The sequence below is a fragment of the Phasianus colchicus genome, chromosome Z, assembly GCF_987193195.1.
Source record: "Phasianus colchicus chromosome Z, bPhaCol1.hap1.1, whole genome shotgun sequence".
NCBI classification, from domain to species: Eukaryota; Metazoa; Chordata; class Aves; order Galliformes; family Phasianidae; genus Phasianus; species Phasianus colchicus.
Genome location: NC_143476.1, coordinates 35,884,665 through 35,912,420, shown reverse-complemented (window position 1 = coordinate 35,912,420; position 27,756 = coordinate 35,884,665). Strand labels below are relative to the sequence as shown.

The 27,756-nt window shown below is 40.3% G+C and overlaps 1 protein-coding gene and 1 long non-coding RNA gene across 7 annotated transcripts in view; one reads left to right on the top strand and one right to left on the bottom strand.

The window, feature by feature from the left end:
* PALM2AKAP2 (PALM2 and AKAP2 fusion) overlaps window positions 1–27,756 on the bottom strand; it is a 243,269-nt gene that overhangs the window by 108,208 nt on the left and 107,305 nt on the right. For 2 of the 6 annotated variants that reach the window (XM_090131477.1, XM_090131478.1), the window contains exon 7: window positions 26,908–27,612. The exons of the other annotated variants lie outside the window; for them this stretch is intronic. In XM_090131477.1, coding sequence (XP_089987603.1) covers window positions 26,908–27,612 — 705 coding nt within the window. The remainder of the gene's footprint in view (window positions 1–26,907; window positions 27,613–27,756) is intronic. 6 annotated transcript variants of the gene reach the window in all.
* Window positions 24,204–27,001, top strand: LOC149912855 (uncharacterized). The gene is made up of 3 exons (XR_016461670.1): window positions 24,204–24,246; window positions 26,639–26,817; window positions 26,917–27,001. It is a non-coding gene; the product is annotated as an uncharacterized LOC149912855 (long non-coding RNA).

The window sequence follows — 27,756 nt, the reverse complement described above, 5'->3', positions numbered from 1 at the left end:
TCCTCATATTGCTTTCTTGACAGTGTCCAGCTGACTCAGCAAATGGATGCTATGTTAAACTGCAAAATAGAGTTTGTCACCAGTTACTACAGTGAATAATAAAAGGCCACTGAGAAGGAGGGGGAGAAAAAAAAAAAAAAAAAAAAAAAGGAGGTGAAGGAAGAGAAAAAATCCCAGAAAGCATATAGGGTAAAAGATCTTTCAGCAAGAGTGCTGACAGTTAATTACTGAACCACAAAATAGCATAATGACTTCATGGGGTTCCAGAATGGGATCATGAACATGAAGACAAAGATATAATTCAAGAGGTAAAAAAACCTGCTAATTTATCTGCCGTTTGCATTTAGTTTTCTTTAACATATGCTATGCTTAGGAATCACAACCTTGCTATATTTTGGAACAGTAGTAAGGAAATTTTATAACTCTTTAGGATAAGAAAGCACAGTAAGAAAAATATGCCCTTGAGGGCTCATCTCATTCTATTAAAATAGGAGTATTTTAGTTTTTGTTTCCATAGAATCATCACTCTTAGCAAAAGTGCTATGGAGATTACTGTTGGTGCCACATCTCTTATGATGTAACCGTCTCTTGGATAGCAATTGTCTTAAGATAACTAGCTCATTTAATCTGTTTTTCCACCCCTGACTGTGATATTCTTCATTGGATTGGGTGCACATGCTGTAGAACTAATGACATGATTTATTTGTCTGAGTTGCTTATTTCTCCTCCAAAGGATTGTTTGTTGTTTTACCCAGATTTTATTGTCTGATGTGTTTTGGACTTATTTACAAATAAAAAATAAGGCAAAAATCTCCCTGCTAAGGTGAATGGGAAAGAAGTCACACTTACGTAAGCCCCATTTGAGAGCAGTCCTGACTGGTGTCATTCCTCAGAGAGTGCTGGCTGGGTCTTGACCACACCAGAAGTACTTTGCTGCTCCTTTACAAAGGATTAAGAAAGGTGGGCCCAGGTGAACCTGATGAGGTTCAATATGGCAAAGTGCAGAGTTTTGCACTTGGGCCGGAGCGGTCCTTGAGAGCAGCCCTGCAGAGAAGGACCTGGGGGTCTTGATAGAAAAGCTTGAAAGCTTAACATGAGCCAGCAGTGTGCCCTTGCAGCTCAGAAGGCAAATGGTATCCTGGGCTCCATCAGAAGAAGGGTGGCCAGCAGGGACAGGGAGGTGATTGTCCCCCTCTACTCTGCCTCTTGTGAGGCCCCATCTGGAGTACGGTGTCCAAGTGTGGAGCCCCCAGTAGAAGAAAGACAGGGAGCTGTTGGAGAGGGTCCAGAGGAGGGCCACAAAGATGATCAGGGGACTGGAGCACCTCCCCTATGAAAACAGGCTGAGGGAACTGGGCTTGTTCAGCCAGGAGAAAAGAAGGCTGCGAGGTGACCTCATTGCAGTCTTTCAGTACCTAAAGGGAGCCTACAAACAGGAGGGGAATCAACTCTTTGAAAGGGTAGACAACTGCAGGACAAGGGGAAATGGTTATAAGTTAAGGGAGGGGAGATTTAGGTTGGACGTCAGGGGGAAATTCTTTACAGAGAGAGTAGTGAGGTGCTGGAACAGGCTGCCCAGGGAGGTTGTGGATGCCCCATCCCTGGAGGTGTTCAAGGCCAGATTGGATGGAGCCCCGGGCAGCCTGGTCTAGTATTAAATGTGGAGGTTGGTGGCCCTACATGTGGCAGGGGGGTTGGAGATTCATGATCCTTGAGGTCCCTTCCAACCCTGGCCATTCTGTGATTCTGTGATTCTGTGATTAATATCAAAGGCTCAGTAGTCAATTTCGTACGCACAATTTAGTTGTGGTTGTAGTAAGGTGCCATTTTAGGAATCCCATAAACAGACTTGCATTAGTAGTTGCAGATGGAACAGTTAAAGACTGTTCCATCTGCAGTTATTAGCCCAGGGTAGCAGTACTCTAGTGTGGCTTTAGCATTATTCAGTTGTGTGGGAAGGGATGGCATGTCACTACAGCTTAAGCCAGTAGTGACAAGGTCATGCAACAATAATCTCAAACTTTGCTCCTTATTTGTTTTAACCAGGAATTTCTATCTGCCAATATAATTTCCAGTGACCAACAGTAATAAACCTGTTGCTAACATGAACTAACTCCACTAACTTCTGTTCATACTGTGCATTTTTCTTACAGGTTTTACTGTGTGGGCAACAGTTTACTGTGTCTTCCAACAGTTGGTTGCAGTAGCATAAAATAGCTGCCAGTGAATTATAAAGTTCACCATTTCTCCTATGAAGTTAGCATAAAGCCCTCACAATCATAATCTACTTTTTTTTTTTTTTTTTTTTTTGTTATGAAACCCTAATTATAGACCAGACAAGCTATTCTAAGAGAAGAGGTTGTGGATTGTTTAGAAAATTGCTTCCAATCTCAGCTTTCTTGTTCACAGAATACAGCTTATGATGATATTGAGAGAGAAACACTGACATTTTTCGAGGAAATGAACAAAAACTCTGAATTGGATGGAACAAAAAAGGGGAAAACTTATTCTATTCATAGTAATTTGCCCTATAGTACGTTCTTGCACGTCACTAGGCAAAAAGTGTGCTTTCCTATTACCAAGACAGCAGATTACCTACTAATTTCATCTAGTGTTAGTTTTTGAATGTGGAAGCTGTGCAGCAGAAAAATGAATTCATCACCTTGAACAAGGGTTCATGATAGCCTGAATGTTACAAAAGAAGCACAAATGATTAATGCTCAATTGCAGAGTGAAACTGCATTCACAAAGACTCATAGCACTGTTGATGCAATGCAGGCAGCAAGAGCAAATGAGTTGGAAAGATAATCTCCTGCTGATCACCATGCTCTACTGGGAGAAAATACCAAACCATCAGTCATACAAACAGTACTAAAAGTACATGTCTGTAATGTGACGAGGGAGACAAATTGCTGGTGGTGCTCATTTCAGTGTATCTGCCTAAGGAGTTTCTTGCTCCTGATGCATGTGTGTTAATTTCAGAAAGATGTGTGTCTAACCCTCTCAGCAGAGTCAAGAGTGGAATGAATTGCATTCAATTTGTTTAACTGCAAGGTGAATCAGTTTATCAACTGTCTTTGCTGCACTTTTCTGCCCACGCTGAAGCAAATGAGGCACATCTTTACAGCCCTGTCTGTTACCTAAAGTTAGACCTGCAGCCTCATGTACCAAAAGCTGAAAAGGCTCCATGCATATCCAGAAAATGCTATGGATGCTTCCTCAAATGTCAAAAGTGATAACTATCCAGTCAAGCCTAATTTCCTCTTTGGTGCCTTTGAGTAGCAGGCAAGGCATACCTCAGCAGTGGACCTCTGAAGTAAGTGTTCATGCCTTTACAGTAAAGTTGTTGGAGATGAAGGAAAGCAATCCCCATTTTTCAATAAACTATGTCTTTAGATGACTCTTCGAATTACATTTTGCTGTTTTTTTCTTTTTGAGAGCGACTTGACTGGCTCAACAGAGTAGATCCTTACATGTGTCAGATTGCATTATTTTGGAGGAGGAGAGACAATTATGCTCTGCTGACATTTGGCTGTAGTAATAGAGTGCCTATGAGAGAACCTATCACTGTCAATTTTTCTGTTACACCTCACGGTCTCCTCCAGTGTGGCATTTTGGATCTGGTTTGCATTTAGAGGTCTGACAGAAGTGTCTGGTTCACTGAATGTATAGTAGAAATGATTGGACTGCACACATGCTACTGGAATACAATTCTAACATGCACTCTGTAGCATTCACCTAGTTGGCTTAGAATCATCAGATACAGTTGTCTCTGATAAGAGTTCTTCCACCTTGCTAGAAGCACAAAATTTTCATAGTTAACTCCAGGGAGAAACAAATAAAACAAAATGATTTTGCAGTATAAAACCTTGAAGGAGTACTTCAGACATCGACAAGGCAAAAACAAGATCCCTGAGTACACTAAAGTTATGCTCATCTTCCTAACTAGGTTGTGGTTGCTAAGGGATGAACTGCAGTGGGGTAGATGTAGCTCAAACTATCTGAATTGGCTTAAGTTTGAGCTCAGTTTTTGCTTGCTTTTGTGTTAAGATTATAATGTCACACACTTTAAATCAGTGTGCAAGTTTTCTAACAGGCAACTTCATATAAATCCTTTATAGCAAAGTTAAAGCTGCCATTTTTGCCTGGCAGATGAGAGATTAATTAATGTCTTATTATAATCTTATCACTGTGAAGAGTGATGAAAAAATGCTTCTCAATTCTCTATTTGTTCTATACATATGCTAGTGTGAGTGCTGTAAATTCTGCTATTGCAGAGTCTGCTATAGCAGAGTTGCTCTTTCCTAGATGTACGCATGTGAGTTAATGCTGCAGGTGGACTGTTGTTATCACTAAATCCAGCAGAGAGGGCTTTTTGAGGCCACGTATTTGGCTCCTTTGAGAATGAGAGTAGATCTTTTTTTCTTGAGAAGAGTCCCAGAGCACTGAACAGGGTTTACGCCTCAACAGTCAAGTTAAAATCACTGAAATTATGCATGGTTGAAATAATGCTATTTTTAACAAAAGGAGATCAGAGATAAGATTCAGATGTTTGAGGACAAAGTCACCTATCTTCACCCAAACTTAGCTGCATGGTAATCAGTTTCAATTATTTAGAGGGAATACTTATAGAGTAAGCTACAGCTCAGTTTGAGAAGATGCATCAGGCTCTGGCTACTGTGGATGTTTGGTAGTCTTAGAAAATGACATATAATTAGGAAAAATTATAGTGTTTGCTTTCAAAGTACTATTTCTTTTCCCAAAAAAAGCAAATCACCAGGCAAACATAATTCCCAGATATGGTATATCCTTCTCAGCTACTCACATATCAACTACTCAGGCTTAAAATTGGTAGTGAAATGCTTCATTTTCCAGACATAACACTCAAAAGAGACATAACTTGCTGGTCAAAACTCCTGTGATGTTTCTTATCCAAGCCATATGCTTGGAAGAGTTTAATAAAGGATTGCTTGACTCTCTAATAGAGGAAAAGATGAAGTGCTTTGAAAGCAAAAGCCAAAGTAGAAAAAAGAATAAATTATGGTATTGTATCAGAATACTGTGCTGTTTTGCACCTAAAAGGCTTAACATTTAAGAGAAGGTCACAGAGTCTGGTGTTGGGTGATGCCACATCAATCACCTTACAGCCAATACTTAGAGCATTATGACAAGTATAACAACCTCATTTCATGAGTTTCATGAGTGCTTTTTGAGTCCTGCTACACAGGCTAACTGAATATAATTTCTGAGGCTGCTCCACATTTCACAGATAAAGAAAAAGTAAAGAAATTGTTCGGAAACTTAAAACCTGGATTCTGCCCATCACTCCTCTCAAATCATGGCAGTAAATGTGACTGGAAATGAAAGTGGTTCTTTTGCCCTGTGCTTCCTAGTGAAAACAGGCTAGCCATGGGTTCCTGAGGGTACTGGATCCAGACTTTGCTTGTCATAGACTCTGCCCTCTCCCACTTCTTTACAGTCACAACATGCAGTCCTTAAAGCAAACCTTGTTGATGCAATGCAAAAATTATGACTCTTGTGTCTGCAGGATGATGAACATGACTTTTCAAGGATGTAAACATGCTACAGCATGATCCAAATTCCATAAGAAAACACTGGTAGGATTCTGCAGACTTGTGGAACCTACCAGCTCATTTCTGCTTTTTCTTTCATAGCTGTTTATCTGTCCCATGATGTGCATTGACTAAGCTTGAAATCTGAAGGCAATCTCATCAAAATCTGAAGGAAATCTCATTAGGCAATGAGAGTTTTTAAACAGTTAGATTCCCCAGTGCATCAAAAACCAATTATGACTGATGCTTCATCTTGAATGGATGCTTGATGCTAGCATTCAAGTTTTGGGAGTAACAGGGTTTGATTATCACCTGCTGGGGTTTCCATGCCTGATGAGAGTGTTGATCTGGGTAGGCTACACCCTAGATTTGTACTGTATGCCCCTTCCCTTCATTGGGTCTATTTGCTTGGTTTCTTCCACTCTTGCCTTGAGAAAGAAGCACAGACACTGAGGAGTTATGATAAAGCATCTTCCCAAGGGAATTAGCTATCCTGTTGAGAAAAAGCAGTGTAGAGCCTACACCAGACTACTGATAAACATCTTTCACAGCTTTCGTTTCAACAGTAAGCCCATAATATCAGTGGAACAAAGCATGAAGAGAGCATAAAATTACAACAGGACTTGAATTAGCATTCACATTACCTGCAACTCGATTACTTATTGCTTCTGTGCCAGAATTATTACTTAGTTTTACAAGATTTTAAACTGTAACATTTTAAAGTGGCAGCTTGTTCTGCAGACGTTCTGCAGGCAACTCTGAACAGAAGCAAAGACTGGAAAATATCAAAAGGTTTAAGAATAAGACATCTAATGTCACAGTGCACATTCAAACCCATCCTGTCCGCAAAACTAGGGATGAAATATAGCAAAATGAGTTTCCCATGGATTTTCTTATATTTCCAAATTCAGTAAGAATTAGAAGGCCTCAATTTGAAAGAGTCACTGTGCTTTTATGTCGAGTCCTGCATGAAATGTGAAATTGTGGAGACACGATGAAAAGATGAGAGGTTTGGGTTTTTGATTTGACTTTTACTTTAAATAAGAGCCAGATGACCTGATCCTCAGCAGCTCTCATTTCATAACGAGTTCAGTCTGAGTTTAAATTAAGTTCAAAACTGCTTCTTCCTTTATTCAGCTATTCAATTCTCTTCATAACATGCTGAGTAACGGACAGAAATTACTGCTGCATTTGATTTATTTCAACTACTCAAGTATTTTGTTTGGATTTTCCACACTCCGTTTCTAAGAATAGCAGCAAATAATAGAATCACAGGATCACAGAATATCCCAAGTTAGGAGGGAACCACAAGGACCATTGGGTCCAACCCCTGGCTCCCAAATCCAAATCCAAGATACAGCCTCCTCTCCTTTGGCTGAACAAACCCAGGGCCACAGCTGGTCCTTGCACTTTTTGCCCTCTAGGCCAGACAATGGATCTGTGTGCTGCTGCAGGTAACAGTTAGTTGCATATCTGAATATCCAAGATGTGATTACAAAGAGGTTGAATGCTCGGGAATATTAAACATTAACAGTTTGAATTTCAGGCCACCTTAAAAGAACCTCAGGTGGTATTCAGAAGCGGAGACATTCAAAGGAGTTGTAACTTTCAGGAATTTTAGCCTTTAGCAACGTTTGCTGCAGCGAAAGGATCAGCAGAATGTGTTCACGTTCACTGCAGATGCCCTGTTTAATAAGGAATTCGGTTAGCAAAGAAAGACAGATGGTAAGAGCAGAGACGACAGTTTGGGACCCGCGGCCTAACACGGCACTGACAGAGCTAAGCTGAATGGCCATTGAAGTCAATGAGATGCTCACACGTTTGCATCAGGGCTGAATTTGCTTCCCTATTTTTAGGGAATTCACATGGAATTTATTTGTTTGGAAAACAGTCATGGTCATATGAAATATTCAGTGCTACCCTAAAGCCTATGCTTTACAAAATAATTGCCTTTATGAACAGAGATATTTTATGCACTAAGCACAATGCAAATACCATTGAGGGACAGTGCCTGGCCTAAGGCTTTGTATGTAGATAATGGAAATAAACAGATGGAGACACAAGCAGAGGCTTGTTCAGTGCAACTCAAGTGGAATGGGTCTATGAATTGCTGTTCCCTGAATCTGAACTTAGCTCCCTGAGCTCTGGGTTTCTGCAAGAGACGCTGTTGGATGCTGAACTCTGCTTAGAATTACAATGGGAAACATATTCATTCTCTAAAGGAACATCTGGGAAGGCAGCACTGCAGGCTAGCATTTCCTCATTCCTTTTTCCTTCACTTTTGCACTCAGCAGTTCACAGTGACTACAGAGGTACCAAATGTTCTCCCTTCATCTTTACTTGGGCAGTTCTCTCCTTTCCTTTTTCCCTTCCTTTTTCCCATTCCTTTTTTTTTTTTTTTTCCTTTTCCTTTCTCCTTCCCCCTTTTTTCCCTTTTCCCTTCTCCTTTTCCCCTTCTCCTTTTCCCCCTTTCCCTTCTCACTTTCCTCCTTTCCCCCTCTCCCCCTTCACCCCTCTTCCCTCTCCTCTTTTTTTTTCAGTCAGTATTTACCAAACAGTTCCTGATTTGTAATGTGTTATTTTATTGCATCTATGAAAGGAAAAAGTAGACTGTATTCTGATAAAATGGGATAGCGCTCTGTATTTGTTGTGTAATGACATCTCTGACTGCTGTGGTTTAAGGCATACTGATTGCCCTGCCTATGTCAGGCTGCTCCTGATAGAAATCAGCAATTTCTGTAATTCTCTCTGGAAAATTGTGTTGAGAGTAAGTTGCCATAAGGTTGCAGAAAACAGAAAAGAAAATAATGAAGGAACACACAGCCATTTGTGTTAGCTTTTCTGTTCAGGACTTCTTAGCTCAGACCAAACTGAAAAACGTGTTAGCAGTGAGGATCCACTTCAGCTTTGGAAAATTTTTTCTGAGGAACTGTTTGGGCTCCCGCATTGCAGGCAGCCACTTTTGTTTCTTGTTTTGTATATAACACTAACAACACGTCTCTGCCCCAGTGGAACGCTGTGACATTTCATTACATGAGAAATAGTGAAGAGCTCAGATGCAGGAACATTTATGACTTGGTGAAAACATTATTAACCATGCTGTATAACCTTCCTTCCATACAGGAGCTTAAAATGGCAGCATCACAAGGATGGCTTTGCGCTGTACAGCTGCATGGTCTGCTAGTTTTCATCAGGCCACAGCCAGCCTTGGTCAGAGGCATCAGACAGCAGATAAGGTGTCTGCTATCTTTATACAATACTCTGATGATCTTTGGGCCTTTTGCAGAGGAGAAATGAAACAATTTTTTGCTTTCTTATAAGTTTTTTTTCTTTCTTTTTTTTTTCTTTCCACAGGCATCCTGTATTCTAGAACCATGGGAATTTGATCCAGTTTGTCTTCCTTCTGATCTTAAGGAAAATTTTAGAACATGGATAACTTTGATACAAATATTCGGGAGTGATTTGAGCTGTGTTTTAAAGTACTCTGACTCTTATTCTGCAGAACAGTTATAAGAGAGTAACTTTTACAGTGGGAAGACACCTATCTAACTCCTATCTTTGCACTGTCTTAAAATACACATGAAATATTACAATATATCTTAGGGTTTAATGTGTCATACTTTAGATATTGAAGACCAGTTCTATTCAGTTCTTTACTTACTGCTTGGAAGTAATGAAGATTGTTCCATAAATACTGAAACTGGTGGCTAATCTAGTGATATATCTGACCAAGTCAATTGAATGAGGTATAGATGTTGTAATGTGAGGTGCTGTCACTTTGCTATGAACTGCATTAAGTTGTCATTGACTTAGATATGATTCTTGAGAGAAGTCTAACTTCATGGTACATCTGTTGCTGAGCTAGGGCTCATATTATGTATACTTATTGGGTTATTTACTTTGCCTAAAAAGAAAAATAATATCCTCCTGGCACCATGTAATATTTTTTAAGTGTTCACGATCCTGGTAGTTTTCCATTCAATATTTCGGGGAGCAGTCCTGCTCTTCTTATTTACCCTATAACCTCCTCCTTCTCTTGAATCACTCACTCCAACAGTACTCCTACATCTAATGCAGCAGCCCCTCATTCCCCATCAGATGTCAGTCCTATTTAACTGAAGCCCTACAAATCTTGCAGTACAGTGTATGTTCTTCTCAATCGTACTGGTCTAATACAAATGAAAGAGGAACCTTAAAGGAATACAAACTAATCCAAATGTCAACCTAATGCTGAACTCTTAGATCACTCTTTTCTAGAGGAAAAGAATATACTGTACATAGTAGCTACATTCATAGGATTAGTAAAGATTTGTTTTTTTTTTTTTTTTAAAGAAGTGAGGAAGCTTTACAAGATATTCAGGATTTCAGAATAGACTTTTCTTTCAGAATTAACTTTCCTCCACGGAAAGTAGGTATTTATAATAGTCATATATTTATTTGAACTTATGATTTCTGTGCACTAGTAGATAGTTCCATATAGAAAACTCCTTAGCTTGTGAATTTTTTAAGATCTAGGCCTACACAGACTCACACACAGAGATTTATTTTATAGCCTGAGAGTACCAAGAAACTAGTAACAAGACTCCCATTGACTGCAGTGGAGCCAGGACTCCAACTGCTGCTCCCACAGAGAGTAGTACTGCACAGCTGAATGTTTACCAGGTTTTTTCAGATGTGGGGTTTGAGGCCCGGTTTTGACAAGAGACATCATATATTTTCCACATCTGTCTTATTGTTGCTACATTCTGGGCAAACGTGTCAGATACCGACAACAAGGGAATTTTCTGTCTCAGGAAGCTTCAGATTGGATAGAACTGAAAAAACTAATGTAAAATACTGAGGATTAAAACTTTTGAGAATTAAAACTATTTTTTTTCCACATAAACTGAAGCCTGTAATGGTTGTGTCAGGAAGGGGTGTGTGTGAGCTTGCATATACACACAAACACACACAAATGCAGGCATCTCTGCAAGCGTGCTCACAAGTCAGAATTGCTGCAAGCAGAAATCTATTTGTGATGATAAGGTCTCAGCTCAGTGCTGAGTCCAGCACAAAGTTTAAAGCAGTGTTTCAGTGAAGCTTTCAAGACAAAAATGACAAAGTCTTGGGCTGATCCTGTCCTAACAAAGATTCCAGAGAGATTATTTTTAAACCCAGACAGAATTTTGAAGTGAAGTTAACATCTGAAAACTTGAATTCTGTCATTATATTCAGTCTGTAGCTGGCCATTAGCCCTCACGTCTGGGAAACTGTCTAGGTCAGTATGGGATCTTCTGTGTTTGAAGTTACTGCTATGGATACATTTCATGTCTGTCTACAGACCTGGTTAGTGGCAGGAATGATGTGGATATAGTCCTCCTTGCAGTACAGCCCTGTGGATCCACACAAAACCACAGGTACTGGCTCACAAATTTCCTGGAAAAACCTGTACCCAGGTCCAGCTCTAAATCATATGGCGTTCTTCACCACTGTCCAAAACCTCTGCCTTGCCTGGCACTGAAATTTGGGGTTGTTTCTGATCTCGGTGGCCTGTATTCCTCTCTACTCTCAACCACATCTGTGTTTGGGTTATGGTAGATATGACCTAGGAAAAGCTTGCTATAGGCTGCACTACAAAAAGAAGAAGAAAAAAAAAGAAGATGAAAATCAAGTTTCAGAATATATTTCCCAAGATTAATTTTGTCTGCTGAGGTTTTGTTTATTGCTGTATGATGTACAGGTTGCTCACAGAAAAGGAGGACTCTGATTTGGAAATAGGAAGAAGCTTTCCTAATGGGGACTTGTCAAGCTGTCTGGAACCCAGACCTCATTCAGCATCAGTGCTGGAAAATGTTGGATTTTTGTCTGCCTGCTCCCTGCTGCTGTGGACACATCTAAGCTGAATTGCAAACTGATGGTCCCAGCTATTCTAATGCCAATCAACTATTCTCATGTTTCCCAGATAAAATGGAAAAAGAAATTATTTTATATCTTCTGAGGAGAAGAGAAAGTCTACGGCTATGACTGACATGTACCTCTCTTCCTTCCTCTCAGGAACATTTTCCACCACTAGGCCCAGCTTCTCCTGCCTGTCTTTATCCTGGAGGAGCTGGTGAATATCCGCCATGCCTTCTCTGATTAGCATAATAGAATCATTAAAGTTGGAAAAGACCACAAAGATCATCTAGTCCACCTGTCTACCTTTGCTGATCTCCATTTCCTGGGCCAGAATGGGAATGCAAGTGGACTTACAAGAAACCACCTGTTTTACAGCCTGTGAGATGCCACTCAGTTTCAACAGAGAATTAATCCTGTGCCCTACTTGTGCCAGGTCCTATTTTCTTATCTATGCTCTTCACATGAGTAATCAGCTGATGGCTCTTGCAGTGATAGTAGCACTCATACAGTATCACAAACTTACATGGTTAGAGTTAATCTCTACCAAAACACATAGATTTCTCCTTGAGGAGAAAGTAAATAGAGCCAGCAACTCTTTCTCAGTAACTCCATTATATTCAGCATTAATTATTCAGACAAGGACACGAATGTCTAGAACTGAAGACAGCCCTTATAGTCACAAACCATTGTTCCTACAGCTACCATAAGACATGGAGTCCCCAACTGAAAAGGTAGACAGGCAGATAAATTGAGGGGAATGGTTTAGGTGGCTTGTCTAAGGAATAAAGCAGTGACCACATCTGAAGAGCTTTAATCTGTGTCTTTATCTGCGGAAAGTGTCTCTCTGATCACTTCTCACTTTCCTGCTACTTTGCCTCCAGCCTCTTGCCTTGAATTTTCCTCTCTTCATGTGGTGAATGTGAGGAAGAGAAGGTCTGGTTTGCGTTCAGATATTAAATTTGGCTTGAAGTCAATTTTCCTACAGACAATAGTATTCCCAAGAGGTTTTTAATATGCACATGATGTTGGAAGGATGATTTCTGTCCAGGGTACCCTACACATAAATGAACCTAGCATCCGTAATACCCCATCACTTGTTTGCTCTTGAGAACATGTAGCATTTGCTGAAGAGGATGGTAGTCTTCACATACATGGCAATGGACATTCAGTTTGAGTCTTCTATTCTGATGACAGCATCAATCTGGACGAGACACCAATATGGCACAGTGGGACTCAAAAGGGTGCTATGCAAATCTGTATGGGAAGGGAAAAATGCATCGGGCGGGCGGTGTGGGAAAGTCAGCTGTGCACACCAAGCAGAGAAAGAGCGTCATCCAGGACTGACAGCATACAGCTGTTGCCCATGGTTAGCTCTTCATTATCACACACACTTGACTTGAAACGGTAGTGTCAGCCCTCCAGCCTCCAGCAAGAAGTGTTGTGATGACTGCAGCCAAGTGAATTTTCCCCTTGAATCCAAACAGAACATTTTTTTTTTTGAAAAAAACAAGCACTGAGAGAATGAAACTGGGTTGAACACCACTAACAGTTCTGGATGAAAAGAAGCTGGAGAGAATGTTCATATAATGCCAAACCAATATTTCTAATGTATTCCAAATTAAATATTGGCTTGTTTATTCCTTCTCTTTTTTTTTTTTTTAATTTTAGTTTTTATTTTTTGAAAGCATCTCCAGCAAGGCATTTTCAACTGAGAAAAAAAAGCCTTGTTTTTGAACAACTATTCAGTTCAGAAAGTTTTGGTTTGGGTTCTGTGTGGCAGAGCTCCTGCTTTGTTTTTGATTGTTTATTGTGAATCAGAACTCTTCTATGCTCGCTGCTCCAATGCTGATGATTTTCCCAGGCTCCTACAGATGAAAGAGCACACAGCAATAGCCTTTTACTTCCCTCCTGGCCCAGCATTATCATGGTTGCCCATACTTCTAAGAGATCACATGCTGTTTGCTTCCAGGCTCTCTGGTAGGGGAAGGCAAAGGAAGGTATCTCAGCAAAATAGATGTCTTGGAGACCCTTCTGCTCCTCCCACAGCTGTCTGGGGCTGTGTGAAGGAGAGTTCAATGCAGTGGGATGATATAGGCTGCTCCTCTGAAGTACACAGGACTATTCATATTACTGAATTTAAGAAGATGTCTGGCTCCTTCTCTTAGGGCATATATCATTCCTGGGCATTCATAAGCTAGTAGAAGGGCTGTGTTTTTCTCCAGCTTGAGCTACAGAACTGTTTTCTGGAAGTATCCTTTATATTTAGGGTTTTTTTTTGTTTTGTTTTGTTTTTTTTTTTCTCATCTAGTTGAGCAACAGACTCTCACTAACCCGAATCACTGTAATTCACAGATCTAACAGCTTTTTACTGAAAAAAATAAGCTTTTCCATTAACCTGTTTCTCCAAACTTTGCTTGACATAGTTGTCTGTAGTTGAAAATGACAGACTAGAAAAGGCTGGAACTTGAGGAGAAACAAGTGCTCTGATAGCGGATAATACTGGTACAAAGCAGTTACCCCAGGGAGTGTAATTGGAAATTCACTCCCATTCAGCTTCCAGTCAGCTGTAAGCAGATTTGCTTTTACGTGGTCTAATAATTGTGATAGGACGAGGGGAATGGTTTTAAAGTAAAAGTGAGGAGATCGAGATTAGGCATTAGGAGGGAATTCCTCACTCGGAGGGCGGTGAGGCCCTGGCACGGCTGCCCAGAGAAGCTGTGCGTGCAGGCGCTCCAGGCCGTATTGGACAGGGCCCTGTTCTAAGCTGACCTGCTGGGTTGCAGAGGTCCCACGGCAGGCACTTGGGGTTGGGTGGGCTTTGGGGTCCCCTCCCACCCAACCATTCTGTGATTCTGTGATGCATTTATCAAGCAATCACAGTATTCCCAGCTCTAACTCCTAACTTGTGAAATAATCAGTGTGTAATACTTCAGCAGCTTTTCCAAGTCATATTATATTTACTCATTGAACTGAAAAGTACTTAAAAATCATGTTTGTAGTCTTTTAAATGCCACAGAAAAAAAACAGACCCGGAATATCACAGTTCTGCTGGGTTTGTTTGTGCTTTTAGACTGGGTTTTATATGTCAGCCCAGAAATTACAGTTTCTCCTATTTTCTTGTTGGAATAATACCTAAGACTATCTCCAAGTTGCTTGACTCTATTCTCAGTGTGGAATTCTGCACATTTACTGCACTTGATATTTAGCAGCCCCATTGCTTTACCCCGTCTCCCTGGTGACTTGGTCATACCTAGTAATATAAAATTGCTTAAATCAGTCAGCAGGTGGAAACATTTATTCCATTGCACCAACAGTTTGTCTACGAACTCCTCTTTCTCTAATCATAAAAATGCTTCCATGACTTAGCATAGTGTGTTAAGGAGAAACATCTAAGCATGTAAGCATGTAAGGGAGGGAAGATTTAGGTTGGATGTCAGGGGAAAGTTCTGTACAGAGAGAGTGGTGAGGTGCTGGAACAGGCTGCCCACAGAGGTTGTGGATGCCCCATCCCTGGAGGTGTTCAAGGCCAGATTGGATGGGGCCCTGGGCAGCCTGGTCTACTATTAAATGTGGAGATTGGTGGCCCTGCATGTGGCAGGGGGGTTGGAGATTCATGATCCTTGAGGTCCCTTCCAACCCTGGCCATTCTGTGATTTTGTAATTCTGTGATATAAAAGATGAGCAGCACAACAAAGCATTTAAAGACTGTCAGGGCTGTGTATTCCACATGAAGCATGTTTCAGTGAAACGTAACTGATCAAGATCTTCTGCTGTTACTAAACTACATCCTTCCATTGAAGCCTCAGGATGCCTAAGAACACACTACAGTGATGTTTAGAGATAAATACACTGGATAAAGAACAGCACAGTCTTTGTAGCATGAGGCTATGCTCAGGGGAATAGATAACCTCTTTCTATGCAGGGTTAATTAGCTTCATCAGCACACACTCCTCCTCCACAAAACCTACCATCCTGCTCCCAGTGCTGGAGCAGGCTCATCTATAGCTGGAGGAACTCTGTAGCCAGTAGTGCATTATGGAAATACTCAAAAAAGATAGTTGAACTGTTTAGTCATGTCTGAGAATGTGAACCATTTTGAAGCCATTTCCCCTGGGCATAAGTCCTTTTTTTCTGCAACTGTTCCTCCCTCTTCATTCTCCCACTTACAAGCAGTCAAACATGCTACCACTACTCTCTTTTTCTCCATAACCCATGGCAAATCTCTCATTTCCAGAAAACTCCTGACTGCTGTGAAAAACACCTTTTGACTGCCAGAAAGCTCATATTTTACTGGATTAGCAGTGCAGAATGTGAGCAGAATGTCTCCATGAACTGAACAGCAAGAGAACATCTTGTGATGTGTACACAAATTATGCCCCATATTCTTGTAGCCTTGTGGCAGACGCTAACAGACTCATTATGATAGCACTGAGAGGTAGGGCAGTACTAATTATTCTAAATACAACCATAACATAGATGATAAAACTTGGGGCTCAGGCAAGTAGTTAGCAGTCTAGATTTCCTACCAGAATCCTGGGGATTGTGCTGTTTCTGCAAACCTTTATAAATCTGTAGGAGAGAGACATATGCGAGGTCACACTGAACCCATTAGAGCAGCTAGGGACTTTTTCTAGAAACTGGATCAGTATCTCCACTACTCCTGGTAAATCCAGAGAGTTTCCTTATACTGGGAGGAGCTGCTGTGAGTAAAAGTCAGGAGCTAATTTCATTTCTTGCTAGAACAGCTGGGTCCCTAAATTTGCAGGTTAGTGTCAGCACACCTACTCCCTCTTCCTGATTTGCAGTGACCCACTGTCTCTCTCAGTCACTAACATTTCCCCCACTTCCCTTTGGGTTATGTGCTGGGAAGTACCCTCCTCCAAGTCTGATAGAGAATGCTCTGTTTCTAGTCATTTATTTCCCTCCTCATCTCATCTGGAAAGTGGATTACCATCAACTGGACACTGTTGATGAAGAAGTAGGTAGTTTTTCTACCACAGGTGAAAGTGGATGGTGACTTAAAGTTTTGCGGGGCTATGTCATACTCTGTTGTCTTGTAAAGTCCTTTAGGGAACAGCCTGTGTTTGTACCACAGTTAGTTACAAATAGATCACAAGAATGTACACAGAGTGATGAATGTCTGAGCAGAACTTCTGCAGCAGCTGGGGAATGTAAATAGCAGCCTTGTAACAGCAAATATTGTTGATAATTTCTAGTCCCTTTTTAATTGTTCATTCTTACAGTTTATAGCCTTGGAGATTTCTTTCTGTAACCTTAAAAATACTGTGCAGTGTGAAGGACGAAGTATTGCTGAGTTGATATGAATTCTGCAGGCCAAAGGCAGTTGTGAGGGTCCTGTAGGAAAGGAAGGGGCCATCTGAAAGAGAACTGCTCTGCTTCTTTCTCCTGAAAATTACTGAATGTGTCAAACTTTTAGAATTTTCCTCTCTTACTCTCTCTCTCTTTCTTTCATTACTAAGACACTATTAAAGCAAATGGAAAAAAGAACAGAAAATTGACAGAACTGTCCTCCCATGTGCTAAATCTGACTTTACTGCTAAGTCCAGGGAACCACTCCAGAACCACTCCAGAAGTGTTTCAGGATACTACCACACTATCTCACTACCTAAGCATTTCCTTTCTTTCAATACACTATGATGGTGGGAGGGAAAAAATAAATAAGAGTTCACTTTTCTTTTTCCTAGTGGCTTAAAAAGGGAAAGTGTATGCAATTATTTTCATTCTGAAACTTCAGTGGCAACAGTTCTATCAGATTTTGTCAACTTTGTTTTCACTATTTCTTTGTCTGACCTGATTTTGTGCAGTGAAAGAGTTTTCAGCCAAACTAAGTGATGAAAGCAATAAATAAATAATTAAAATACACTGAAGGATGAAAAGTAACAGTACAGCACAGGCCATGGTATGAGTCGGCAAATGGAACATGCACCTAATATTTTCAGTAGTCTGCGCTAAATTAGTAGCTGACGACAAAAGCCCTGTCAGTGCATGTTGTTTGCATGGACACTCCTGCTAGTTGAGGTTCGTGGTTCTCCCTTTGGCCACACTAAATAACCTTCTGAATTAGGAAGATCTTTGCAAACCCAACGAAATTTAAATAGTGTAGCAGTTGTGATCAATTTTCTAGTCCTTTGAGGGCATAAACATACCAGTTCTCCATCACTCACAGAGCACCTGAGGGCAGACAAATTTTCTTGTACTTCCTATGCAAGTAAGAAGAGCTTAAAGTCCTACCTGCTGCAAGGCTTTCAGGATGATATTATAAAGCAACAAAACAAGGACAAGTGGTCATTTCCTCCTATTCCACTAATGAGTACTGCACTGCAAAGCCTCAGATATGTGTGCATGCATAATTTTTGGGATGGATATAGGATGAAAGAAGCAGAGGGGTAGTACTTACGTAGCAATGGGAAATCGGTGGTGAGTTTCCTACATGACTGTCTGGGCCGAACAGTTAGTTTGTGAGAAAAGAGCTTATGGTACCTCTCTATGTAATGAATCCCATCATTGTTGACTAAACTTAGGCAAAAATGGCATTTTGGGGAAAAAAAATATATTTTTTTATTTCTTTTTTTTTTTTCCTTTTTATTTTTTGCTGCAAATCAGATTTTGTCAAGCTTCTCCCAGTCCTGAAATACAAAGGACAATCTCCCTGGTAACCCAGGAAGAAACTTCACACTGTTTATTCTGACTGCCCTTTAATTCTTTAGTGATGATATCTGGGGACTTGCTTATGCACTGACTGGAACTCTTCCCTCCATGAGGAAAGAGTAGACCTGGGACATCTGTCTTACTTTCTAAACCAAGACTTCTTCAAACGTAAAAAGTCCTAGAGCAACCTGGTCCATGATATGCACGTCAAAGAACCGCATAAGATGGAAAGGAAAAAGAGAAATGAGACAGTAACAAATATGACGAGTTAATGTGGATTGAAGCAACTAAGAGAAATAACAGTTAGAACAGCAGGGCACAGCAGTGGAGAGAAGAAAAAACAACAAACTGTGGGGTTAGTACTTTATTTCTTTTAGTGAGAGAGGCTGCTCCAGTGTGGTGTGTCCTTGAGATCACAGAGTATTTCGAAGATTGGTGGTTAGAGAGAAACACAGTAAAAAGACACAGAGGTAGGCGCAGTGAAAAGGCAGATTTATTTACTAGTAATACTGTACAGAGAAAAAAAAGAGAGAAGCCACAGTTACAGCATGGCTGTTGCTGGCAGTGTTCTTGTTTTATTTATTTTTGATTTTTTTTGTACTCTTTTTTTTTTTTTTTTTAATCTGAAGAAAAAAACATAACAGTCAAAAAAGTACACTTCAGGTTACAAAGTACAGCAGCTATCCCCAGCAATTCTAATCCAGTGTTAGCACAGCAGATTTTCCCCAACAAAAAGGGAATTTATTTACATTAGCTCACAAAGAAAGTGGGAGACTAAAGCTTAAAAAAAATCTCAACCACAACCTACATTCACCATAAAAGCTGCATTTTACACAACATTTTCTTGAACCCCTATAAAGAATCATTCTTCGTCTATGGAGCGAACGGAGTTGGGAAGGGCAGGAAACATTTGGAAGTGTTCTTTTGCCTTTGTCCTGACCTGCTCTTGCTTGGCTACCTTTGCTGTACAGAGATTCAATGGCCATAAAAAGGTTTCAAACAAATTTATCTTTGCTATCTGCCCCTAATTGGTGCCTACATCCATCCTGGCAAAATACAGTGACAAAATTCAAACCCATTTTCAGTTAAAGACCTTAACCATAGGTGCAGGCTGATCTTAACACACCCTCGAAACTATCCGTAATGAGCACAGTACTTAAGTATGTGTTACACTTCCAGCAATTGCTTAAGGTCAGTGGAGCTTAAGCACTGCGTCCAACTGGGAATTTATGTGGTTGCACAGAACCCTCTTTATTTTTGAGTTCACCTCTCTGACCACCACATTAACTTGGAGGGATACCAGTAGCTTTTTGGCAGCTAGCTTTACTGAGAATGCATTTGTATGCTGGATCAGTCTGTGGGGAAGTTCACATTTCCTCCTGGCTCCTTCAGCCTGCTGGTAGCAACCTGACAGCTAGGGGATGGTTTGTCTTCTGCTCCCCTACGAGGCTTCTGGATGCTGGTATCTTATGCACTTGGGCATATCAAGCTCATGTCTGGCTCGGGGGTTTAACATGTTCCCATAGGAATAGAAAGAAAGACAGCAGTGTTACCTAAATAGCAAGGCTATTGTGGTACCTCGGGGGATGCTAGATGAGTACACAGAGAATGCTCCTGGTATCAGATTTGCCCCACAAATCTAGGGAAATGCAGGAAAAAGTCCAAAAATTGAGGACAGGATACTGCCATTGTAACTTGGGACTCTCCCAAACATGCCTGAGGTGAGATTTTTGGCTCTAGTCTCTCTTCTTTCCCCCATTTTTGCTCATAGGGAATCCCAAAAAGTGAAGCAGAGAGGGGAAAAAAGGAACATCTGAGCAATGGTGACTGAAATGAGAGCAAGTGCAGAGACAGGGGACAGGCAGAGTCTGGAGCAGAGGCGTGCAAAGGGAAAAATTTGGAAGAGAAACTCACACTGCCTCTTTTACTTCATGTTTGTGTGCAGGCATGAAATTCAGCTCAGTCCTCCTCAGGCCACCAGGAGTTTTGGTTGCCCAGAAGGCATTCATCTGCTTTCAAACAACAATTGGCCAGGAGATCATATATATACACCTCTCTGCAGAAAAGTGCACCAGTTTCACAACACCATTTACAAAACCTATCTAATTAAAGCAATAAGAAGATACAGTGAAAACAGCATAAGCCTCGCTTATAGCAGTATTGTTTAAAGCCCAGACCCCACAAGCATTTGTTCATGTCCTTAAATTTCACTTAAATGGGTCTTTCCATTAGACTAAAAAGGGCAGTTTGCGTGCTTAATTGTATGCTTATGAGCAAGTCTTTAGCTCTAACAGATATTTCAAGATATTCAAGATCAGGTCTAAGTCACTTAGTTTACAGCGTAAGTTAAGGGTGTATGAATGTATCCAAACTGATGGATGTGAGTTAGATCACTCTAGTTATTTTTTTTTTCCAATTTCTAAGGTAGACCTTAAAAAAAGTCTAAAAATTGCTTTATGAAGAATTTGGGAAACAATCACAGAGGAAGGTTTGCAATACGATAACAGCAAGACTGCCTAAAATAAGAGAAGTATTTGCAAACTGGGGGAAGGAGATCAGAATTTTTCACAAATTTGCCCTTAAGAAATGTAATATAGTCTTAATCCATTGAGTAGCTTGACTGGAACTGCCACAGGAAATGTATTATGTAATTTGCAAGACATTTTGAACCCATGAGGAAAAAGGCTCAGTTTTGTGATGCTGTTGATTTTGAACATCTGGGGCATTTTTAAGAACTTCATGCACCCTTGTCACTATTTACAAGTAAGATACTATTATATGTTTATATTACAAGTTGGATTTATATTCTCTTTGGACTAGATGGCAATCCATTCATTTTCTAAACTTAATAAATTCATCCATTTTATACAACTTACTTGTTTACATGCAAAAATTACAGTCCACCTTTATGTTGGATATTGTCATAGCCTGTAAATTCTGATTAAGCTCAGAACTAAATTTTTTTCTTGCTTCCCAGAAGGCTCGTGTAATGTAAGCTGAGAGAATCCTAAATTTCCTAACAGACAGAGAGAGCTAATTGAAACAGAGTGAGTTTAAAAAAATGTAAGATGCCACATTTTAGCGAAAATTCTCCACTTTGTCCAAGTGATTTTGTTCTATTCTTTCCAGTGCCACCATCTCTTGTATTTTGAGAAAAACATGTTATTATCTTTATTATTTATATCTCTTTATTGAAAGTAAGTAGTTATTATCTACCATAAAGTTGTCTATCTATAGAAAGCATAGGTCCACCTTTTTTTTTTTTTTTTTCTTTCTTTGAGGAGGAGAAGGAGGGGAGAATAAATGAATTTACTTAGCTGTAAATTCCTGTTCTTAGCAGGTATTTTGGATTCTACTCTTACATTGTTACTCTTTAAAAAGCATTGTGATCCTACTTCCTGGACAAAAATGTGGTTAGGTCTACAAAAGATCCCAAGAAGCTGGGCATTGTCATCAATGTATGAAAAAGTTCAAAGGCTCAATGTCACAAGTAGGATGATATTCAGAAACTGAAATCCCTATTTAGGATTTGTATCTCATTACAAAAATATTTATTCATTAAAAAAATACACAAATGTAAAATACTACATTTTCTATTATATCCCCACTTACTTTCCAAGTACACCATTTAGATTTTGGACTAAGACAAAAGGTAGAACACCTTTTATTTTTCTAGTGACTTTGTATGCTACCTTCCTGCCCAAATTAAGTTGTATTTCTGATCTTAAGCACGAAGAATCAGTAGTGAACTTAGACAGAATGGCAGGGGACTGATAAAATAGTTGTCAGGGAAGTCCCACCGAATGTTTCCTCAAGAATACCACTGCCGTGGTAGCAATGCTGACTCAGGACCTGATCCCACTGGATGCTCAGCACCATCTTGCTGTATGTTTTTCTTAGCAGAGTTAGCCTCTAGGTTTAGACCCTTCTGGGCAAACTCAGCATGTATGAAAGTGGTACAGGTACACAAATAACACCCAAGCTACACCCTGTGTTAATCACTCATGCTCTGATCTTGCAGACACCTACACACACATGTTCCTCCCATGAGTAGTTCTCTTGACTGAAATAGGCCACATAAACTGGGGTTAGACGTGTTTTTGTTTGCAGGACTGGGGACTTTTATTGCACCAGTACAGGTATGCTTCATGGAGAAGGGCTTGTGCTCTCTTCTCTTGCTGGGGATTGAAAGATAATGTTGTGTTTATACAGCTTTGGAATACAGCCTGCACTTTTTGGGGGAAAAAAAAGTAAAAAAAAAAAAAAAAGGAAACGAAGATACAAAAAGAAGAAAACCCAAGAGTGCTAAGGCAAACTGTCAAATGGCACATCATACCTACTTTGTCATTCATTTAGATAACATCACAAAGGCAGACCAAAGGAGTTCTGTAAACATATACCATACAGTACATCAGCCACAGAAAAATAAAAAAAGAAAATAACCCTGTAATTCTTTTCTTTCTGTATTGATATTCTTGTAATTGAAAGAGATTGCCTAGCCACTAATTCTAATGTTGTGTTTTCTGATTTGTATTTTTCTTCTGTTTGAAAAAAAAAAAAGTAGAATGCAGTGGTTTGAAAATAAACAGTCCCTGAATGAAAACAAGGGACAACATGGAAACTGGGTTCATAGAAACTTAGAAAATACAAAATATAAAAAAGTTTCATAGGTTACTTTTTTCCAGTTTAGGAAAAGACATGCTGAAAAGAGTTTTCTTGTTTTCCTTACAAAAATTAAGGCGAGCAGTTTGTTGTGGCAAAATGTTAACACTGAATCAGTTTCTGACTGTACTTTTTTGTATCTCTTCATGCTGAAATAGAAAATATACAGATGATGGCATAAGATAAACAGACAGGGAGTTTGCTCAAAACAATACAAAAAACTCCCGTTATGATCCTTATGAAATCTCTCTCTGCTTTACTGTAGAGTGGACCTCTTCTTTCACATCTGATTGTGCATGTATTTCCACTGGCTGCTTTCTGTCTGAGGGCATGAGGAAAATTCATGCCTTCCAAAGCTCAAAGAAGCCCTGGAAATCAGTTTACATTCATCAACATATGCTAACACACTTGAATTCCCATGTAATTTGGCTGCAGTCTAATGGCTAGTATGGACAAGCTGATGTCCAGCAAGGCTGTTGCACTTGCAGAAGAATAATCATGTTTCAGGCAGTGTAGCTAAGACTCTCCGAGTTCAGATTAATTTGCTTTTGTTTTGTGTTTTGCTTGACCTCAGGTATGGAACTGACTAACAAAGACAAACCCTTTACAACACACCTTCAGGTTTTTTTTTTGGATCTGTCATGGCCTGTTAACCATGAAGTTCATATGAACACAAAAAACACTGGCCTTCCTAGGCACTCAATGTCAGCTACAGGTACTGAGCAGTAGGTATTTGGCAGGTTTAAGTTTTAAGGCTTGTGCTCTACTTCTAACCACTGAAGGGCCACTTCTGAGCTCTTACATGCCACCATCTCCCTACCACGTTGTGCCTCAAATGTCGCATGGTCTCAGATGTATTCTGGTCCCAGCCTCAGCATGCATCTCCCAAAGCTGGCCACTAAGGGAGTCATCCCCAAAACGCTGAGTCTGTGTTGAACCAGAAGATCATCTGAATGGAGAGTGCAAGGCTGAAGAGAAGGATGGACAGATCAGATAAGGAGTGGTACCCGAGAATGTCCTCAGTCAAGTCCAAATGTCATGAGCAGAGGACTGTGGGGAAAATGTCTGTAAAGGGAAGAGTAGTAGGGAAAAAGGTTGGGCTGGGAAGAGGAGGCCAGGGTGGCCATGAAGTCAGGATCACAGCCAGAGGGGGCATGACTGGCCAGACCAGGAGGAGAGATGCAGAAGATGTTTTTGAGGTGAGGTAAGCTGGCCCCAGAGTGACAGAACTATTGCAAAGCATGTCTACAGGCCTCCCACTGGCTCCTGAGTAGACTGAGTCAGACTCCAGAGGCTTTCATGATGCAGGAATGAAGTAGAAACTTTACTGTCCCTTCTGGTTTATGTCACAATGTTCTTGCAATTCTTGAAGTTCTAAGCATGCCCTGCCGAAGCTTTGGCTATTTCCCCATTGCACAGTGCCTGGAGTGGAGCAGGCTATGGTGATGTGACTATGGATGCATGGGTCAGTGCTCCTCAGCTGAGTTGCAGTGACCTCACGTAGCTTCTTGGAAATGCACAAAAAGCCCTGAAATGGTTCTGTGTGATGGTGTCAGGGTCTGGATTACCACGGCCAGGCTGATGAATAGTAATGGGATAAGCCAGGATAGCTCAGCCCCTGGGGTCAACTACCCACACCTTGGTCTGCTGAACTTGAGGATCGCCTCATGAAGCCATGTCATATAGCTGAAAGCTCATGGCCTTGATTTAAGAAATGTTGAGATTTGTAAATAGTTACCGTTTCTGGAAAAAAAAACCTGACCAAACAACAACAAAAAACCAACCCAACAACAAACCCAAAACATTCCAAACGAACAAAAATACAGGCTGCTGATCTCCAACACAGTTTCTAGCAAATAGACACCAGTAATAATTATCACAGCGCACAACCTTGCAGCCATTCTCTTCTCTGATAAAACTGTTAATCACATAGGCCTGAGTCAAGTGATGATTTTCAGAGTTTCTGTTGTTGGGTTTGGTCCTTCTCTCATCCAGAAGCCCCAGAGGAGGCTGAGGGAACATGCAGAAATCTATTAAATGTTAAATCAGGCCACTGAAGCAAATACAGAGGCCAGCATAATTCCTGCAGGTGTCAGATGGGTGTAGCTCTCTTTTCTTAATCACCAATTTTCTTTTTTTATTACTGTAACCTGGGCAGTGGTGAAAAGTTACATTGACCAACTCTGTATTGACAGCTAAGTGATCTTACATAGAAACTACTTTTTGCATTTTCTTGTGTTTGTTTTTAGTGTGCCTCATATAACTCTAGTAATGAGCAAGTGTCTTTTTTGCTGGCACAGAAAGAAAAGAGTACAGAGCAAGAACTGTTTAATCAGATGCTCTGAACTAACAATTAATGCAGTAAAAGCACCATCCAAGAAAATACAGAAATACCATAGGAACCACCTCAGAATGAAAAGAGGCTTGTTGTTACTTTCTTTCTTTCTTTCTTTTTAATATTTTTTTTCCTGTTGTAATATTCATTTTTAAAGTCTGATAGTTTGAAAGACACTTCAAAATACTCTTCAGTATTTTTAACACTATCAGAAAATATAAATCCTGATTTTCAGTCTCACTTCTACTGTTACAAATCCAGACCAATTTCACCAGAGTGAAGTTGCACCTAAGCAAAACCAATGTGAGACAAGAATCAGGCTCATAGTATCTTACCATGAAAAAGCTGGCTGCTTTTTCATTGTAGTTAGAAGAAACAGTGGACTGAGAAATAAACATCTATTGATTTTGGATGCATTCACCTTTGTAAAGTTCAACTTTGAGACGTTTTTTTAAAGGCCTGATTTTCAGAGGGCAGAAGAAAAATTTATTGGAAATCAGGCCTCTCTGAAGTATCCCACACCAGGAAGTGAAGCATCCAAAACCACCAGCATTTTTGAAAATGTTAGCCTTACGGCGCTAGGATCACTTTCTGAAACAGCTGCTTAAACAAAACTCCGGTAGGCCTCCACGGGAGTTTTGGCTAGGTAAGCATGGCAGGATCAGGCCCATCACTTGTCAGCACGTCAGTGCACTGGAGGTGCACTCAATGAAAAATAACAGTTTCCTATCGCAAAATAAAAATCTGGCCCTGCCCACATTTCCAGCACTGAGAATTTCCCCACTGAATTCAGTGCGAGCAGGGTCAGACTGTGAGAGAAGATTACTTATATTCTAGGGAAGTAGAAAGCAGTATCTCTCCTCTACTGGAGTTCAGCAGGAAACTTCATATATAACATTGGCAGAGTTACTGAAAGGCAAGTAATTAGATCAGTAACCCCATTTCAGTTGGTGTTACAGCTGCATCTTTTTCTTGTCAAGTTAGTTTCAGTTGCAGTTTGGGGAGATGAAGTTCACATACAATACTGTAATCTGGAAGATTTATATAAGGCAAAATTATCATTCATATGTTTTCTTGAAAGAATAATTAAGGTCCACTTTTGGTATTACCAATAAGCAGAAATGGCTGATGGATTTTTGTGACACTGCAAACTAAACTGAAAAGTTACTATAAAACGAAACTATGCAAACCTTTCAGGAAGGACTTATCTGAATTTTAGCAAATTAAAATAGTAAAATGATCTAAGTCTTCCCCTGAGAAATAAAAAATAGCATCTATAAAATAATGTTTAAATGTGATTTTTGTCTTAAAAAAAAGAAATGACATTTCTTTAAGGCTCTCATATCTGGCTGCTGTGAAATTCAGACTCCTATAAAATCCTAGGAAACTGATCAAGCCTGCCAGATATCCAAAGAAAATGTAAAAAGTGTTTTCATTATATATATTATATATATGTATAGATCAAATAAATATGAAAACATTTGTTCCATTTCCCACTTATCTCTCACTCTGCAATATTAAGGAGAAAAATAAAATAAAATCTCCAACCACTCCTCGAACCCCAGAGTGTACGTCTGATGGGAAAATAACCATGTGTTCCTCTTCCTGAAGAACTAGAAATCAAAGCAACCCAACTGCAAGGCAATGGAGGCATTCACTTCCAGTTCACAGTATTGCAGCTAGAAGTACAATGAGATCTAGGTAAGTGATGGAGCAGGAGCTGCCGGAGTGGGGAAGGAGAAGGTGTTCACATGACAATACAGCATTGACAGCGCTTTTTCTTTTGTGTACCTGGGGCAGCTTCCAAGGGCAGGCTCTCTTCCTTCCCCTCAGGAGAGGAGGGCTCTGTTGTGTCTGACAGGGGCCTGCCAGAGACCAGCTCAGCGGCGTTCCCGTCCATGGTGGAGATGTCTGTCACTGTCTTCTCTCTCAAAGACTTCTCATCGTCTTCATCGATCAGAACCAACTCTGCTTTGATGGTTTCATCATAGCCCAGCACTTTTTTCGTCTCCTCTTCATCGTCAATGCTCTGGTAGCCCATAAATATCATTGTCACTGGTTGATCTGCACTGGCCTCTGGAACTTCACCACCACGGGGTTTGTCTTGGGGCTGGGAATTCACAGCATGCCCTTTGTTTGGTTTGTGTACCATTTCCAGCTTTGCCTCCTTGAAGAGCATTTGCTCCTTCATATGGCTAAGGTTTCCATCAGCTACTGCATTTCTGTCTGACACAGTCATTATTTCATACCCTCCTTTTACATTTGATTGTCCAGCTTTTTGCATAAGTTCATCTACGTCCTTTGAGCTTAATTTATGTACTCCGTTTTCTACCACTGTGCCACCAGAGTGAACCTCATAGACTACCTTGGTACCATCATCATAGACTTTGAATCCTCTTTGATGGGCCTCATCTGGGCCAACAGGTGAAGCAGAGACAATCTTGGTCTCTCCTGTCTGTTTGTCTTTCTCCACATTAATTTCCATGGTGCACAAAGCTTGAATGAAAACAAGAAAGGAAGTGCATGTTACAACAAAAAAAGCCAGTGAATGGTTAATTGCCAAACAGACAAAGAAAACTATGGTGCCCCTTTTCCTGTCAGCTGCTTCTAAAGGGTCAAGTGCTCTACGTTAGAAGTGGA